Source organism: Furipterus horrens, unplaced genomic scaffold (assembly GCF_987537825.1).
Source record: "Furipterus horrens unplaced genomic scaffold, mFurHor1.1.pri manual_scaffold_11, whole genome shotgun sequence".
Taxonomy (NCBI): Eukaryota; Metazoa; Chordata; class Mammalia; order Chiroptera; family Furipteridae; genus Furipterus; species Furipterus horrens.
In genome coordinates, this window is record NW_028327181.1 from 59,157,061 (window position 1) to 59,173,850 (window position 16,790).

Sequence of the window (16,790 nt, forward strand, 5' to 3'; positions counted from 1 at the left end):
CAGGGTCCCGGGGAGCCCCAAACCAGCTGTTGTTGCTAGGGTGGGACGCGATCGGTTGCCTTGGCTTCAGGGGCGTTGGCCCCACGGTTGCTCCAATCACCGCCCAGCTGAGAGGTCGTGGGCGAGTCCTTGGAAAAGTTACAGGAGATTCCTAAGGCCCGCGGAGCCAGAGAGCCCAGGGATCCAGCCCCGCCTGGACGAGGGTTCGCAATCTCTATAGCGGGCGTTGGATGCGTCTGGGCGAGTGCGCAGGGGCCCAAGAACTGCTCCGGACCTAGTGCGCCTGCCAGGCCATGGCGCCCTCGGGGCTCCTCATGACCGGTGCCTCCTTCGCCGCCTTCCGGGGGATGCACTGGGGACTGCAGCTGCTGCCCACGCCGGTATCTGCTGCTCAGCAGCCTTGGAAGTGGCGGAACATCTGTGTCTCCCTAGTGCACAGCCTGCTCACAGGAGCCGGGGCGCTGCTCGGGTGCGGGGCTTAGAGCTTTGGGAGACACCTGGGTGAGGGTAAAGGATGCAAAACTAACATTACAAGACCTGGCAGGTGCCTTTAAAATTGATGCTAAACCTTGATAGTCTGAGACTGGGATGGATGGGTGGGTGTGCCCAACAGGAGAATAGGATCGGGGTCTGCACAACGCTGACCGTGGTGACTCCCCCATCTCCTCTAGGCTGTTGCTGTGCCCTCAGATGGCCACCGACCCCATTCATGGCCACCCGCCTTGGGCCTTGATGCTGGTGGCTGTATCTGTGGGTGAGTCTGCAGGGAAGGCTGGGTTAGTTTGGGGGAGAGGGATAAGCTCCCAACAGTAACTCCAGGTCCTCTTCTGTCAGTCAGCATTACTGAGAGAAACTAAAGAACTGTGAAAAGCAGGGGCTGGAGATTCCTCTCTAGGCTGTACACTGACTTGGGGGAAGGAAGCCTAATGCCTCCCACCTACCCCCACCCCCTTTGTATACAGGTTATTTCCTGGCTGATGGAGCTGACATGCTGTGGAACCAGACCTTGGGCCAGGCCTGGGAACTTCTCTGTCACCATTTGGTGGTGAGACTCATGGAGAGGCTAGACAGCAAGGGAGGTGTGGCCAGGCTGTGGACCCCAGTCTCTTCAGCAGCTTTATGTCCCGTGACTTCCCAGAGAGTCTCTGACACTACTGCCTCTCCCCTGGGCTTGTTTCTCCCAACCTTGGGCTGAATTGAGGGGAGAGGATTGACCGCTGGCCAGGACTGGGACTCTGAGCACTGCCTCAGGAGCCTGGGCTCCCACAGGTGTCCTGTCAATTGTAGAAATGTTGAATGTGGAGCTTTTCTTAGAAGAGGGAACCCCAGTATTGGGAGTGGGGATGGGGCAGGAAAGGCCAGGAATGGAAGTTGGGGGTACTGTGCAGATGCTGGGGCCCCGGGAAAGACAGCCTCTGAGCCAAGGCTGCTTCCATCCTAGCAAAAGATTGTTTCAAGGCCATTCAGGCTCCTGATGTAAGGGTAAGCAGGAAGGTTGGGTGTTTGGGGGGAGAGAGTGCCAGAAAATGCTTGGGAGCCCCTCTCTGACAGACAGATATTGGGACATGATGGGTGGGAGAGCATGGAAGATCCTCTAACCTTTGACCCTGCCTCCCCAGGTAGTGAGCTGCCTCAGCACCGCCATTCTGTCTGGCCACTATGTGGGCTTCTCCATGGTGTCTCTGCTCCTAGAGCTGAACTCTGCATGCCTGCACCTAAGAAAGTTGCTGTTGCTTTCTCACCAGGCCCCATCCTTGGCCTTCAGTGTGGCCAGTTGGGCCACCCTGGGCACCCTGGCCCTTTTCCGCCTGGTACCGCTGGGGTGGTTGAGTCTGTGGTTGATCCACCAGTACCATCTGGTGCCTCCTGCTCTGGTCGTCCTTGGTGGAACTGGGCTGGCCACTGTGGGAGCCATGAGCATCTCACTAGGTGTTCGCATTTTCGTCAGTGATGTCCTGTGGCCTCGGCCTCATTCATGCATCCCTGGGCACAAGGAAACCAGGGGCACCAGGACATGTGATGATGAGCCTGTCACCAAGGATGATTCCTCTTTCAGCCTGAAAGGCTAGAGAGAGGCCCCGGGTTCCTCTTCTGCTAGTCTTGGGGGAAGTAGGACCAGGACAAGGAGATGGTGATCTTCAATGCACAGCCCCCTATTGGGGTAAGGACTGGACGGGATTTTCAGTATCTCAGTTCCTCTTTCAGCTAATTCACACCCTCCCCCATTCCTAGGATCTGAGAAGAAATGCTAAAGTTCATGGGTGCATGGGAATCTGGGCTATTGTTCACTGAATTTTATCAGATAACCAACTGTCCTTTCCAGAAGACTAATACTACAAGAGGTACAGCCTATGCCACCAATAAAGGGTGGGAGGAGGCATGAAAATGAATGCAACTGCCAATGGGAACAGAAACACTTTACTTTAGAACAGGGACAGATGAGGAAAGGTGAAATCCTACTGGATTAGAGAGATCTGATATGGAGGGAGTAAGGCCAGAGGGAAGAGAGACCTCACATATGACCAAATTCTGGCAGTGAGAGGACACAACAGGTGCTATCTGTAGTCAGTAGTTATTAGATGTAACAGCTGCCAAGAGACCAAAGAATCTGGGTCATAGTGATTGCAGCTGATATTTCTGGTTCTAAAACTCCACTATATTGTGTTTGTATTTAACCTTAGCTCTACTGTGTCCAGAAACTGCCTTTTCAATTTCTTTAGCATCTCCTGACCTTTTCAAAGGAAATGAACATTTTTAGAAGAATGGTCATGGGGCTAGGTCTCTCTTCTTAGGATAGTGTTGAAGCCAGAGCCATAGTAAGGACTCAAACACCTATTCTGAGTGCCCAGTGTAAGGTCTTCCTAGACCCCGGGCTTCATGGAAGAAAGGGGCAGAGGCAGAAGCAGCTGAGGGAAGGCTTCCTTTTGGCTACAGAGGGATAAAGGAATGTTTGCCTCTCCTGGAAGTCATTCGCAAGCTCTCCTTTGTCCCTAGCCACTTCTGCTGCATTAAACAAAAATTTTTTTTTATTGATTGATTTTTTTTTTTTTTGAGAGAAAAAGAAAGGGAGAGAGAGAGAGACCTATTTGTTGTTCTGCTTATCTTCATTTATGAGCCCTGCCTGGGAATTGAACCCACAACCTTGGTGTATCAGGACAATGCTCTAACTCACTGAACTACCCAGGGCTGCATTCTTTTTTTCTATTGCACAAAACCCCTCCCTTCTTCAGGCAGAACATCCAGGTTATGGGAAGTGTAGAGCAGATTAAGGGTGCCATTCTACTAAACAATGGACAAAATTAGATAACCCTTAATCACCCACAGAAAAGATACATGAGCAAAAGCAAGAGACTGGACGACTTTTTTAAATATCCTGCTGAAAAGAAAAGCTGAGCTAGAGAAAGACAAAGGGGATGTTAGAGACAGACAGACATAGATTGAGGAACAGATAGAAAGAGGATTAGTTGCTTAGAAGAGACAGCAAAGGGAGATGGAGTGCATTACAGGGAATCCTCGGCAGAAGTATCAAGAAAGACTGTTGTAGAAGCTTGAGATAAACCAAATCATGGAATTGGTAAAATGGTCATAAACAAAGAGGAAAAGAAAAAAAGAAAGGCTGACAGGAAGGGACCCCAAGGGTGGAAGTCACAGATAGTCTAGACAGTGATTTATTGAGAGTGAGTGACAAGCAGGAACAACCAGACTCACGAGAGACAGAGATAATAGTGGCAGACTGAGAAATTAGCAGAGCGAGAGAGAAGAGAGAGGTGGAAAGAGACGGGGGATTTGTCAGGGGAGCTGAGAAGCAAAAGAGCACAAGATGGAGGAGGCAGGCAGTGGAAAGATTTATTGACAGAAAAAGAGTAGGAAATAGGTGGTGTTGGAGATAGGCAGAAAGACAAAGGACAAGCAGCTACGGTGCAGAACAAAGACAGACTAACAGGAACTGATCGGCAGAGGCTGGTAAGAAGAGGAGAAGAAGTCCGAATCAGGAATATATATTGAGATAGCAGAATAGGCAGAGACTGTGGAAAATCACAGAGAGAAAAGGGGCTGGGGGTAGAATGATTAAATAAACGTCAAAAGGAATGAAAAAGGGAAAGAAGAGAACACAGAGATGGAAAGAAAGAGAATATTTAATAGAGATAGGGGAAAATATGAGAAGAAGGATAATGAGAGATCCTCCATCACAGAGTCATTAAAACTGAGGCTCAAGGGGAGAAAATAACAAATAGAGGCTGAGGAGAAACTGCTAAGTAAACACAGGCAGAAAATAAGAGCAGAGGGTTTAAGTGTAATCACACCAGAGAAACAAAGGTATAGAAGCTGAGATAGAGAAACAAAGTAGAATTCTGGCAGAGTTTATCTTTTAATAAAAGTAGTACCTTTAAGCCCTGGCTGGTGTGGCTCACTGGATTGAGCACCAGCCTGTGAACCAAAGGGTTGTCAGTTTGATTCCCAGTCAGGGCACATACCTGGGTTGCGGGCCAGGTCTCCAGTTGGGGGATGTGCAAGAGGCAACCACACATTGATGTTTCTCTCCCTCTGTCCTCCCTTCCCCTCTCTCTAAAATTAAGTAAATAAAAATTTTTTAAAGGGTAGTACCTTGAAAAGCCTAAATGGAATGCCTTTATTAACAAAAGCATTGCCCTTAAGTTTTTCACCAAAAAAAAAAAAAAAAAAAGTGATGTACTTAGGGAGCATGTCATAAATTCATGCTCCAAGTGAACACCTTCTGGGTAATACTTGATAGTTACCTATAAAGGGTGCCCAAGAACTAGACTGTAAGGGAAATCTGGCTGTTTCTGTGGTTAACTAGTAGAACCCATAAGGAAGGGTGAGATTCGCTACTGGTGAGGGTAGGACATTTGTGAATACCTGAATTTGGGATCACACACAAATTTCCATCATGGTGACTCAGTGGAACTTCAAGAAGGCAGAACCGGATTGTGATTATAATTGATTAAATGGCCTCTCATCAACTAGACCAGTTCTAGATAATGTACACCAGATATAGATGGTGGGAATCAGAGAGGCATGGTTAGTTGGCACCTTGGATGAGAAAAGCTAAAAAGCACAGAGGTTGACAGATGCTACATTTGGTACAATGAGGTGGGTCACCATGGCACTGCTCTGTCAGACCTCACCATGGCTCAGTGAGGTGGTGCTCAAAACTTGACTCCATGCCTACCAAGCTACTTGCTGATGAATTCTTTGTCTTCTAGCACAGAGGAGGGGCTTTTTTGGATGGGGGAACATTGATATTTTATGGGCTTGGAACACTGTCCTGATCATAAATTAATAAATTGCTAAACAAATAATTGCATGTCTTTTGTGAGTGTGGCTACACTGAGTCACTTTTTGTGTGGCTCCAGTGGTGTCCTGGTGTATAATGCAATGCTGGATTGTGGAAACTGCTGTGAGACAATCTCTTGGCACTAACTTCATGACCTACAAAGCCCTAAGGTGTTCTAAGATTCTCAACTATCAAAAAGCAAGCCCAATTTGTTTAGTAGAATGGATTTAGAGCAAGGAAATGGGTGCAGACAATTTAGAGAGATTTGCAATAAGGGTTGAAAACAAAGAATCTTTTAGCCAAATTAACAAGAAAATTAATTAAACAGAAATCTGCATAACTGAGTTGTCAAAGCTTTATTGTATGTAAAATCTGGATTTGTCAGACTGGAAATGAGGCGCCCTCACTTGGTAAGAGATTACATAAGGCAAGTTATTTTTTAAAGAGTTGCTCCTGTGACAAAGGTGAAGGGATTAAGAAGTACAAATTGGTAGTTACAGAATAGTCATGGGATGTAAAGTACAGCACAGGGAATATAGTCTATGATATTCTAATAATTATGTATGGTGCCAGGTGGGTACTGGAAATATCGGGGGGAGGGGGAACAGTTTGTAAAGAATGTCATTGTCTAACCACTGTGCTATACACTTGAAACTAATACAAAATAATATTGATGTAAACTGTAATAGAAAAATAAAAAATTTTTAAAGTGCTCTTGTATATAAATAAAGTGTTTGTTTAGAATCATTATCTTAAAAGTCAGCATCCCAGGCTAGAGATTTGTTGCACTGCTACCACATCAGACACCCTTTATACCGTATTTCATTTAATCCTGCACAATAGAGACTTAAAACTTTACTTATTTGTTTTTAAATTTTTATTTATTGATTGTTAGAGAGGGAGAGAAAGAGAGAAACATTGATTTGTAGTTCCACTTATTTACGCATTCATTGCTTGATTCTTGTCTGTGCCCTGATGTGGGACCAAACCCACAACATTGAGGTATGATGATGCTTCAACCAACTGAGCTACTGGGCAAGGACCTCATCCTACTTTTTTAAATGAGTAAACCAAGGCAACTTTCTCAAGGTTACTTAGCCAGTTAGTGACGAGGCCTGGACTCAAACATATATACAAAGTCTGTCCAGAAAAAGTCCAGCCATTGTTAATATAACAAGAATGGTTTGCGCAACATCAATGTAACCTGGCAGCCAAGGAGAGCGGACTGGGATGCACACGTATGAACGGTGATAACTTCACTGTACTAGTCAGTGGGGGCCATAGATGCCATTGAGTGAGCATGTGCACTGTGTTGCCATTGCATTCAAAATGACTGAGCAAGTAGAGCAATGAATCTGCATCAGATTTTGCATTAAGCTTGAACATTCCTCTGTGGAAACTACTTGGATGATTCAGAAGGCCGCACCCAGGGGCAACTGGTGATTGGCAGCTTCATCATGACAGCATGCCTGCTCGTGCATCACATCTTGTGCAGAGATTTTTGGTGACACATTAGATCATCCAGGAGACTCAGCCCCCCTACAGCCCAAAATCAGTGCCCTGTGACTTCTGGCTTTTCCCAAAACTAAAATCACCTTTGAAAGAGAAGAGATTTCAGACCATCTATAAGATTCAGGAAAATACAACAGGGCCGCTGATGATGACTCGAAGAACTGTGTGAGGTCCCCAAGGTGCCTACTCTGAAGGAGACTGAGTTGTCATTGTCCTATGTACAATGTTTCTTGTACCTTCTTCAATAAATGTCTCTTATTTTTCATATTACATGGCTGGATACTTTCTGGGCAGACCTCATATATCAATACTTCGCCTTCAAGATTATCCAGTCTTATCACTTCAATTTGCAGAAAATTGAAGCCTACAAAAGTTGTGACTTATCCAAGCACACCCAGCCAGAATTAGAATCCAGGTCTTTGATTTAGTTCTGGCTCCTTCTTATACACAATTTTGCCTCTTTCTTTACAGGAACGGTGAGGAGTGGAGAAACTTTAAGGTATAAAAATAGGAGCCAGCTGACAACTGAAGATCAATCAAGTCAGATAAATTGCCTCTGAAGTGGTATTTACAAGTCAGGATGCTTCAGTCTGAAAGCCAGACTTCTATTCACCAAGTATTGATTTCTGCACTTTTCAGGAATGCAGTAACTGTTCAGGACAGAGGTCCGGTTCAGCTGTCCCTGCAGTCATGAATACCATTTAACTCAGTGTTGTGAGCACATTCTTTCCTTGCCTTTAACCTGGTGGGAGACAAACTTTCACTTGCCACATCTGCAGGAACTGAACACAGAAGTGACTCTCATACTGAGAGAGGGATGCAAGCTATGCAGGCTTTAGGAGTAGAAGATTGGAGTTCGATCCTGTAGTGCGATATGAGGGTCCTTGCAAAGGGTTCTGTGCCTACCACCATGCAACCAAAACCAAAACCAAAAACAAACTCTGGGGTAGTATCTGACTTTCCAGGGTGTACTGCTGAGGCCTAAAAGCGAACTGGGGACATGGTTTCAGGCACGACCCCAGAAGTGAAAAGTGCCAAGAGCTATTATATAAGCATCCCCCAAACAAGACTGTACCAACCTTGAACACTAGAAGGGGGGTGGGGTGGCTCTGTGTATTCTGGGAATCTGGCCAGTTCCCAGAGGCCAAGGACCCACCAGGTGTTTCTTGTCACACAGAGAGCAGTTATCTTCATATAATTATTGTTAGAAAAATCTATATAAGCTAGGGAGCTGGGAGCAGTCCTCTGAAGTTTCACCTGTGGAGCGGACACACTGCCTGGGACCCCGAGTGTTCCCACCAAGGCTCTGGAGGACCACCGCCCCAGGGCTCCCTGAGTGTTGCTCTGTGACTTCAGATGCTGATAGCCTGGTTGGTGATGTATTGCCCCTGAAACTCCCCTCTGCCTTTCCCTGTGTATTACTATTGATTTATACTTTTCCCCTAATAAAGCACTTCTTCATCACCACCCAGAGTGCCTGTGTTCTCATTTTCGAACCCCTTTCAGCAGTGCCGTGCACTACACAGGGATAGTAAATGACTTCTTTGGGTTAAGCTTCACCCCCTCACTCTGCCCTGCCTGCCTGTGCTCTTCAGAGAACTCCTTCACCTCCTTGAACTTTTCTGGTAGGCATTGTTAATCCCAGGGGCTAAGACACTGGGACAGTTGCTCTCTCTGCCCTAGATCCCACATCAGGGCACTGTTAAGCGAGGACAGTGGAGCCTGAAGAACTGGAGTGCCACGAATTCCTGCTGCTGCCCTGGTCTAGAACAACGCTGCTACTTGCTCCTCTCAGCCGCTCATCAAACATCATTTTCTTGCCCTGACTGGTGTAGCTCAGTGGTTTGAACATCATCCTGCAAACCGGAAGGTCGATGGTTTGATTCCCAGTCAGGGCACATGCCTGGGCTGCGGGCCAGGTCCCCAGTTGGGGGCGTGCAGGACACACCTGATTGATATTTCTCACACATCCATGTTTCTCTCCCTCTCTTTCTCCCTCCCTTCCCCTCTCTCAAAGAATAAATTTTAAAAATATTTTTAAAAAATGTAATTTTCTTCAGGGAGAGAAACAGAGGGTAAAACCTAGGACAGTTGCAGCAACATTTCCTTGACATATATTGAATTAAAAAAATTCATATTCATATATGTATTGGGAGGCTGGTGGGAGAGGTGGGTCTCCATTCTCTATAGTGGGGAGAGCGTAGATAATGCCTAAAAGTAAAAAGTCAAGAAATATTGATTCAGGTTTATTACTTGAAGATATGGCAATAAATTTCAAAATAATCAGCTACAATTGGTGAAAGTGTTTTTTGTGGGGAGGGAGAAATGGTCAGAGGGAGCATAAGCAGCTGTTCTTTGTAGCAAATCCTGCAATACTGTAGAACTTTGTAAAAACTAAAACTAAAAACAAAACATTTCAATTGCAGGGGATTCAACCAACCTCAGGTTTAAAATATTGGGGGAAAATGTCACATTATTGCTGACGTGTACTATGTGGTTAGGCCTATGATGGTTGCATCTGTACTGAATATATACAGACGGCTTTTTTTTTGTCATTATTCCCTGAATAGTACAGTATAACAACTATTTACATAGCATTTACATGATATTAGGTATTATAAGTAATCTAAATTATAGTTTTTTAAATTAATCTCAGAGAGAAAGAAAGAGAGGAAGGGAGAGAGAGAGAGAGAAACATTGATTTGTTGTTCTACTTATTTATGCATTCATTGGTTGCTTCTTGTATGTGCCCTGACTGGGGATTGAACCCGCAATCTTGGCATGTCAGGACGATGCTCCAACCAACTGAGCTACTCAGCCAGGTCTATAAGTAACCTAGAGATGATTTAAAGTATATGGAAGGAAATGCATAAATTATATGCAAATACTACATCACTTTATATAAGGGACTTGAGCATCTTTGGATTTTGGTATTTGCAGGAGGTCTTGAAACTGATCCCATGAGGGTACTGAGGAACCATTGCAATTGTGTAACTAGCTATTTAATATACATCTCCACATCTAAAAGACAAGCTCCCAGCAGCCTAGGTCTAGTCTGCTCTCCTCTGTATCCTGGTGCCCTGCCAAGGACTGCACCTGGAGGTGTGCATTAAAATTTGTAGAAGAAGTTATTTGACAGCTATATACACTTTGGAAAGACTTCCTGCACTGAATCGGAGTTTGGACAAGAAAATCTCCAATGTACCTGCCAGTTCCATGAGTTTAATCTACTTTCCTACTCCTCTCAATTGCTCTTCACCCTCCTGCTTCAATCCAAATTCATGTCTTTCTTTTATGTTTAAATTCTCAAATAATCTATTTCCATTGCCACCACTGTCTCATGCACGTTCTTCGCAACCTGGAACCTTCCTCTCCCATTATTTTTCTGAAACTGCTATCCTTGCTCAGAGAATTCTTTCAAATCAAGCTTATGTTCTTTCTCAGTCTTCCTCTACCTTTGCATCATTTTACATTCTTTTCTTGAAGCTCGTCCTTCCTGTAGACTTCTCCTGACCTGTCCAGATGTTCTTTCCCAGGTTTTTTCTGGCTTCCTCCTATCCTAGGCTGTGTGTCTCAAGCCTTTCTCAACTGCTTTTCTGTTATTCTTCCCTCTGTGAACTCTTTCTCATGACTTTAGTATCAATTTGGGTCTGATAATTAAATCCTTCATCTCAGCTCTTAGACTGCCATTTGTGTATTTTTAGCTAGAGAACTTGTTCATTTGTATGACCTGCAGTCACCTCCAAGCCCAGGGTTAAACTCAAACAACGAGCAGACTGGTTTGACTGCAATGAGTGGTCCATAAGAGTGGCAGCGGATATTTTCTGTTCAGATCTGTTCCTGGCTTGGTCATTTCTCTACTCAACTGAGCTTCATCAGACTAACTCAGACAGACTATTTTGACTAGTAAAAAGACTAACAGAAGTTCTTAATTCTGTAAGTTTTAATTTCTTGATTTGTAAATTATTTCATTTGCACAAGTGTTTTCCAGCTTAAAAAATAAATAAATAAAAGCTTGGGAATCATTGCCAAATAGGTCCAAATTTGGCAGAATGTCAAAACTCTGCTTGGAATTCAAGACCAGCTTTACTTTGGCTTAAATTTTGCCATTCCACATAATCTATGCTTCTCTGCATGAACATAGAAAATGATATGGCAGTATGGTTAAGTATGTGAGCTCCAGAGTAATTATTTACTGTCTCTGGGGCCTTGAGCAAGTAGCTCAGCTTCTCTGAGCATCAGTTTCTTTACCTATAAAATGAGGCTAATAATAGCACCTACCTCATTGGATTTTTGTGACAATTGAATGAACTAATGCATGTAAAGTTGTTAGAACATGACACATTTCATGTAACTAATCATGTGATCTAAGGCAGGTCACGCCATCTTTCTGAGTCTGGGGTTCTCATTAGTGAAATGGGGATTATCATGATACCTATCTTGTTAAGTTGTTTTGAGGGTTGAATTAGCTTATTTATTTATTAACTTTTTGTTTTGAAATAATTATAGGCTCACATGGAAGTTACAGAAGTGGCACAGAGAGCATAAAAATAAATGTATAGGTAAATCCTATGGAATTGAGAGCCCAGAAACAAAGAAATGATCAATTAATTTTTGGGCAAAGGGGCCAAGACAATTCAAAAGGAAGAGAACAATATTTTTAACCAATGGTGCTGGGACAACTAGATTTCTACATGTAAAAGATGGAATTTGGACTCCTATCTCATTCTACACACAAAAATTAACTCAATATGAATCATAGACCTACATGTAAGAACTAAAACTATAAAACTCTTACAAGAAGACAGAAGTACATGTTGTAACTTGGCTAAGGCAATACTTTCTAAGATTTGACGCTAAGAGCAAAAATAAAATAGAATCATAAGCAATAGAAGAGAAAATTTGAAAAGTTGGGCTTTATCCAAATTAAAAACTTCTATGCTTCAAAGAACACCATCAAGAAAGTGAAAAGATAGCCCAGAGAATGGGAGAAATATTTTGCATTTATTGTATATGACAGGGGACTTGTATCTAAAATATATAAGGAACTCCTACAACTCAATAATAAGAAGACAACCCAATTTTTAAATGAGCAAAGGATCTGAAAAGACATTTCTCCAAAGAAATTATGTAATGCTACAAGAAGGATGAACCTCAAGAACATTATGCTAAGTAAAATAAGCCAGTCACAAAAGACCACACTATTTTATAATATCATTTATATGAAATGTTCAGATTAGGTAGATCTATACAAACAGCAAATAGATTAGTGGTTTCCTAGTGCTGAGGAATAGGTGGCGGAGGATGTGGGGAGCGAGTGCTAATGGGAACAAAGTGTCTTTTAGGGATGATGAGAATGTTCTGGAACTAGATAGTGATGATAATTTCATTACTCCATAAACATATTAAAAATCATTGGATTGTAAAATTTACAGAGGTAAACTGTTTTTGTATGCCCTGACCAGCAATCTAACTGGCGACCTTTCACTTTCCATGAATGATGCCCAAGCAAATGAGCCACACCAGTGAGGGCTTAACAGGTAAATTTTATGGAATGCAAACTATATTTCAATTATGATATTTAGAAAATAGTACAGACTTCTTGTGTATCTTTCACCCACTTGAGAACTTCTTACATAACAATAGTAGGACAATCAAAACCAGGAAATTAACATTATTGTTGGCATTATTAGAAATTGACTTTATTAATAGCACAATATTTTTATGAAACTATAGTCAATATTAGGATTTTACCAAGGTTTAGAACAATAACTGGTGCACAGTGAACCTTATACAGGTGGTAAAGACTTCACTACCATAACAATGATGAACATAGTAATGATGATTCTGGACTTTTTACTGAAGCCATGTTGATGGGTCAGCTCTTTTTAGAGAATATCATGTTCCTCTTTCTAAACTCTAACTCTAAAAACATTTAAGATCTTACTCCAAGTATGTGTCATTAATTTGACTCAAACTCATAAAAATTCTCAAAAAAACAAACAAACACACTATTATTCTAGCAGTTTCCACCACCTGCAACTCTTTCCTCCTTCCTCTTTCTTATTCCATCAAATCCTTCACATCCATCCATCTCCATCAAACCTCTGATAACGTTTCTCTTCCTTCTTTAAAGTGTATGATCCTTCACAATAGTCAGCACTTGCCTGAACTCTCATTGGCATTTTTCTCTAATTATTTGAGTCTTAAATTTCCAACTATATCCTGGCTGGTTTGGCTCAGTGGATTGAGCGTCGGCCTGTGAGCTAAGTGTCGCTGGTTCGATCTTCCAGTCAGGGCACATCAGAGAAGGAAAACTCTGACTCCAAAAAACCTCCGCTGCCTTGCGGCATACCTCTTCAGGGGAAAGGCTAAGGGAGTAAACCCCGACAGAAAATCCGGAGCCGGAGTCCCTAAGGCGGTTTGACGTTGTAGTCAACACCGGCAACTCCTGCGGCGCACCTGAAGCCAAGCTGTATTGACTCCGTCTTTCCCTTGGACCCTCCAGCTGCGAAGAGGGGGGCGGTCTGCTGCATGGGCAACAGCAGACCCTCCATATCACCCTGCCCAGGCTCTGGAGCTTCAGCTTCACTGGAGAGGACACTCCAGCGTCATCGCAAGATGTCGATTCAACAGGGGAGGAGACAGATACCATGTCACTCCCGAGTCGGACTGCACAGCCATTCTCAGCCGTGCAGATAGACTCTTAAGAAGCTACACCATCGTCTCTCGAGACGGACGGCTGCCGATGACGGAAATTTCCAACTAGATTGAGAGGCTGCACTGGTTACAATTCTCCCGCACCCTCCACAATAAACTTGGTGTGACTTCAAACAAACTCATCTGCTAAATCAGCTTGAAAGTTGTTACCAAAGGATGAAGCAACAAGGATGGGAAATGAAAAACAAGAATAGCAGGAGTTGGAGAGCAGTTCAGACAGCAAGATGTAGGCAGAGCCTAAGGGATTCAAGAAGCATTTATAGGGGGTCCACTATACACTCCACAGTGTAATCATTGCAGAGAGACAAAAAAGGAATGGAGAGGGCTGGGGGAAAGGCACCCAGCAATTTTCTTTCCCACCGTCTCTTATATTTCGAGTTTCATTGACTAATCTCCTTTTTGACTCCGTACGTAGGGTTTAATGCCCTGCTCCCAAAATTCCATAACAACAAATCTAAGAATCTGGTCTTCCTCTTCGCTGCCCTTTGAACTCAGTGAGGTTATTCCCACGCCCGACCCTGCTATAGTACCAATAATACATAGTAGGTACTCAATAAATGATGGTTGAGGTCCTGACAGGTAGCTCAGTTGGTTAGTGCGTCATCCCAATATCTCAAGATTGCGGTTTGATCTCTGGTCAGGGCACATGAAGCAACCAATGAATGTATAAATAAGTGAAACAACAAATCTCTCTCTCAAAAAAAATCAATAAAAATAAAATAAACGATGGTTGAATGAATGAAAGCATGCATTAACAAAGGACTGGTTGACTCGGAACTGGTACTGCATCTCAAGTCTACATTATGAGACGAGACACAAAATAATGTGCAAGTTTTGACAACTTTATTAACACTCTGGAAGCTTGGGTCTCTAGCGGTTCCATGCCAGTCTCAGATAAGACAATGAGATCTGCAGAAGGGACTAGCAGCTCACTGAGAAATGCGGGAGGCGGGACTTGTGCCTACTCCGACCACGCCCCTGACGTTCAAATAATTTCCCCATAGACCCGCCCCCTCTGGCCCTACATGTAATTCTAATTGGTGATCTCTCTAATCTGTCTGAGCATATCGGCGCCTATTGGATCAGCTGCTGAACCTGGGTTGCGCACTTCCCGGTGTTGGCAGCACGGCGCGGACGTAAGTCTGCCGCCATTGCTCTACCCGCAAGTGGTCGTCTGTGTGAGGGGCTGTAAGGGTGTGTGGCGGATTTTAAGGGGCAGCGGGAGGCGTGATGGGGTCGGATTGAGGGGCCGGAGGGGTTGGACCGGGCTGCGTCCACTCTTAAGTGAGGAGGGGGTGCAAGCCGGGGGTCTCGATGCATTTCTGCTGCGCCTCTTGTGGGCCCAAGCCCCGCTGCTTGTTAAATTTTTTCTTTCGCCTTTCCCCCAGATTCTCCGGACATGGCCGGAGTATTTCCTTACAGAGGGCCGGGTAACCCGGTGCCCGGCCCTCTAGCTCCGCTGCCGGACTACATGTCGGAGGAGAAGTTGCAGGAGAAAGGTGAGGAAAGCGTGTGGGAGCTGTGTCTACAGGCCCGGAGATGTGGGGATGGGTGTGCGCATGCGCGTGTGCAACGGGTTTGAACCCTTTCTTTTTGTCTGTTTTGGCAAGTCTCAAAATGTTAGCTGTTAGAGCACTTATTAGCCCCCCGCCCCCATTTTTTTCACGTAATCAGTCTTTAGAAACGTCTGTTGCTTGCAGACACCAATTCAAACAATGTGGATGCAATAGCGATGCAGACAGAACCTTATATATGGGTTTAAAATACAATGAACGAGAAATTAAAAAATAAAAACTTATGTGTAACATATCTGCACGAGGATGACATGCAAATTTGTGAAGCGTTTAAAAAAATAACATAAGTAGAAGGAAAAAAATTAAAGAATAGCGAATTGACAAGAGAATTAGCCAGAAGTACTCCTGCTGGATGCCAGCTCCTCTTTTATACATCCTGATAGGCCCTCACCCTAGGGCAGTGGTTTTCAACCTTTTTCTTTTTTTGTTTTTGTTTTTTAAAAATTTTAATTGATTTTTTTTAAGAGAGAGAGAAACATTGATTTCTTGTTCCCCTTATTTATGCATTCATTGATTGTTTCTTGTATGTACCATTAGTGGGGATGAAATTTGGCGTATCAGGCATGCTCTTACTGACTGAGCCTGGGCGTCCTGGGCTCAACCTTTTTCATTTCATGGCACACATAAAGTAATTAACTAAAATCCTGCAGCACACCAAAAAATATGTTTAAACAAACAAAAAAAATCTACTTTTGCCGATTTGACAAAAAAATAAATATATTGTTTCATTCACACCAGACGGTTGTTGGCTGTTTTGTCGTTTTTATATATGACAATTCAAGGGAAAAGAGATCAGTGCCCTTGATTAAGTAGTAATGTGTTAACATGTTTTAAAAATTTGTGTAGCACACTGGTTGAAAATTGCTGCTGTAAGTCAAGAGATGGAGATGACTAGACTAAAGTTGTGCAGTCCTTTAAACTGACATATCTTTGTAGCCCGAAAATGGCAGCAATTGCAAGCCAAGCGCTATGCCGAAAAGCGGAAGTTTGGATTTGTGGATGCTCAGAAGGAAGACATGCCCCCAGAACATGTCAGGAAGATCATCCGAGACCATGGAGATATGACCAACAGGAAGTTTCGCCATGACAAAAGGGTCTACTTGGGGTAAAGAACATCTGATATTATTTCATTTGGAGTTTGGCCCCCTTTCTTTCTCCCTGTTCTATAAGGTGCAGTCCTGGATAGCTGCTCTATTGTTTTGGGACTTTATCTTTGGGGCAGCCCATCTTGGTGGTTATAAGAAAAGGGAGAAAACCATTAGGATTCTGTGATAATTCCAGATCTTCTCGTATGCTCTTAAAAAAAAAAAAAAAAGATTTATTTATCTTTAGAGAGAGGGGAAGGGAGGGAGAAAGAGAGGGAGGGAAACATCGATGTGTGAGAGATGTATCAATAGGTTGCCTCTCATACACCCCCAAATGGGGACCTGGCCCACAACCCAGACATGTGCTCTGATTGAAAATTGAACTGGCAACCTTTGGGTTCACAGGCCAGCACTCAATCTACTGAGCCACACCAGCCAGGGCGGGACTGGAACTTTATTTGTCCTATTGGTGCTATGATAAAATGTTCCTATCTTTGAAAGGGTTGAAGCCCGTAACAGGACACTCTGCATTCTTCTTGCCTGTAGCTCCTCAGTGACCAGAATTCTCAGGTTCAAGAGTAGTTAACACCTGAGATATCTATG

At 43.7% G+C, this 16,790-nt stretch overlaps 2 protein-coding genes across 2 annotated transcripts in view; both read left to right on the forward strand.

The window, feature by feature from the left end:
* The first annotated feature begins 14 nt into the window (after positions 1 to 14).
* On the forward strand, positions 15 to 3,012 carry TLCD2 (TLC domain containing 2). The gene is made up of 4 exons (XM_090291673.1): positions 15 to 469; positions 672 to 754; positions 963 to 1,045; positions 1,620 to 3,012. The coding sequence occupies exons 1-4, from the start codon at positions 294 to 296 to the stop codon at positions 2,067 to 2,069; spliced, it is 792 nt and encodes a 263-aa protein (XP_090147799.1). The 5' UTR covers positions 15 to 293; the 3' UTR covers positions 2,070 to 3,012.
* An 11,641-nt stretch (positions 3,013 to 14,653) lies between these two features.
* PRPF8 (pre-mRNA processing factor 8) overlaps positions 14,654 to 16,790 on the forward strand; it is a 28,864-nt gene continuing 26,727 nt past the window's right edge. Inside the window, exons 1-3 of the mRNA XM_090292927.1 lie at positions 14,654 to 14,722; positions 14,917 to 15,027; positions 16,039 to 16,207. Coding sequence (XP_090149053.1) covers positions 14,928 to 15,027; positions 16,039 to 16,207 — 269 coding nt within the window. The 5' untranslated portion in view covers positions 14,654 to 14,722; positions 14,917 to 14,927. The remainder of the gene's footprint in view (positions 14,723 to 14,916; positions 15,028 to 16,038; positions 16,208 to 16,790) is intronic.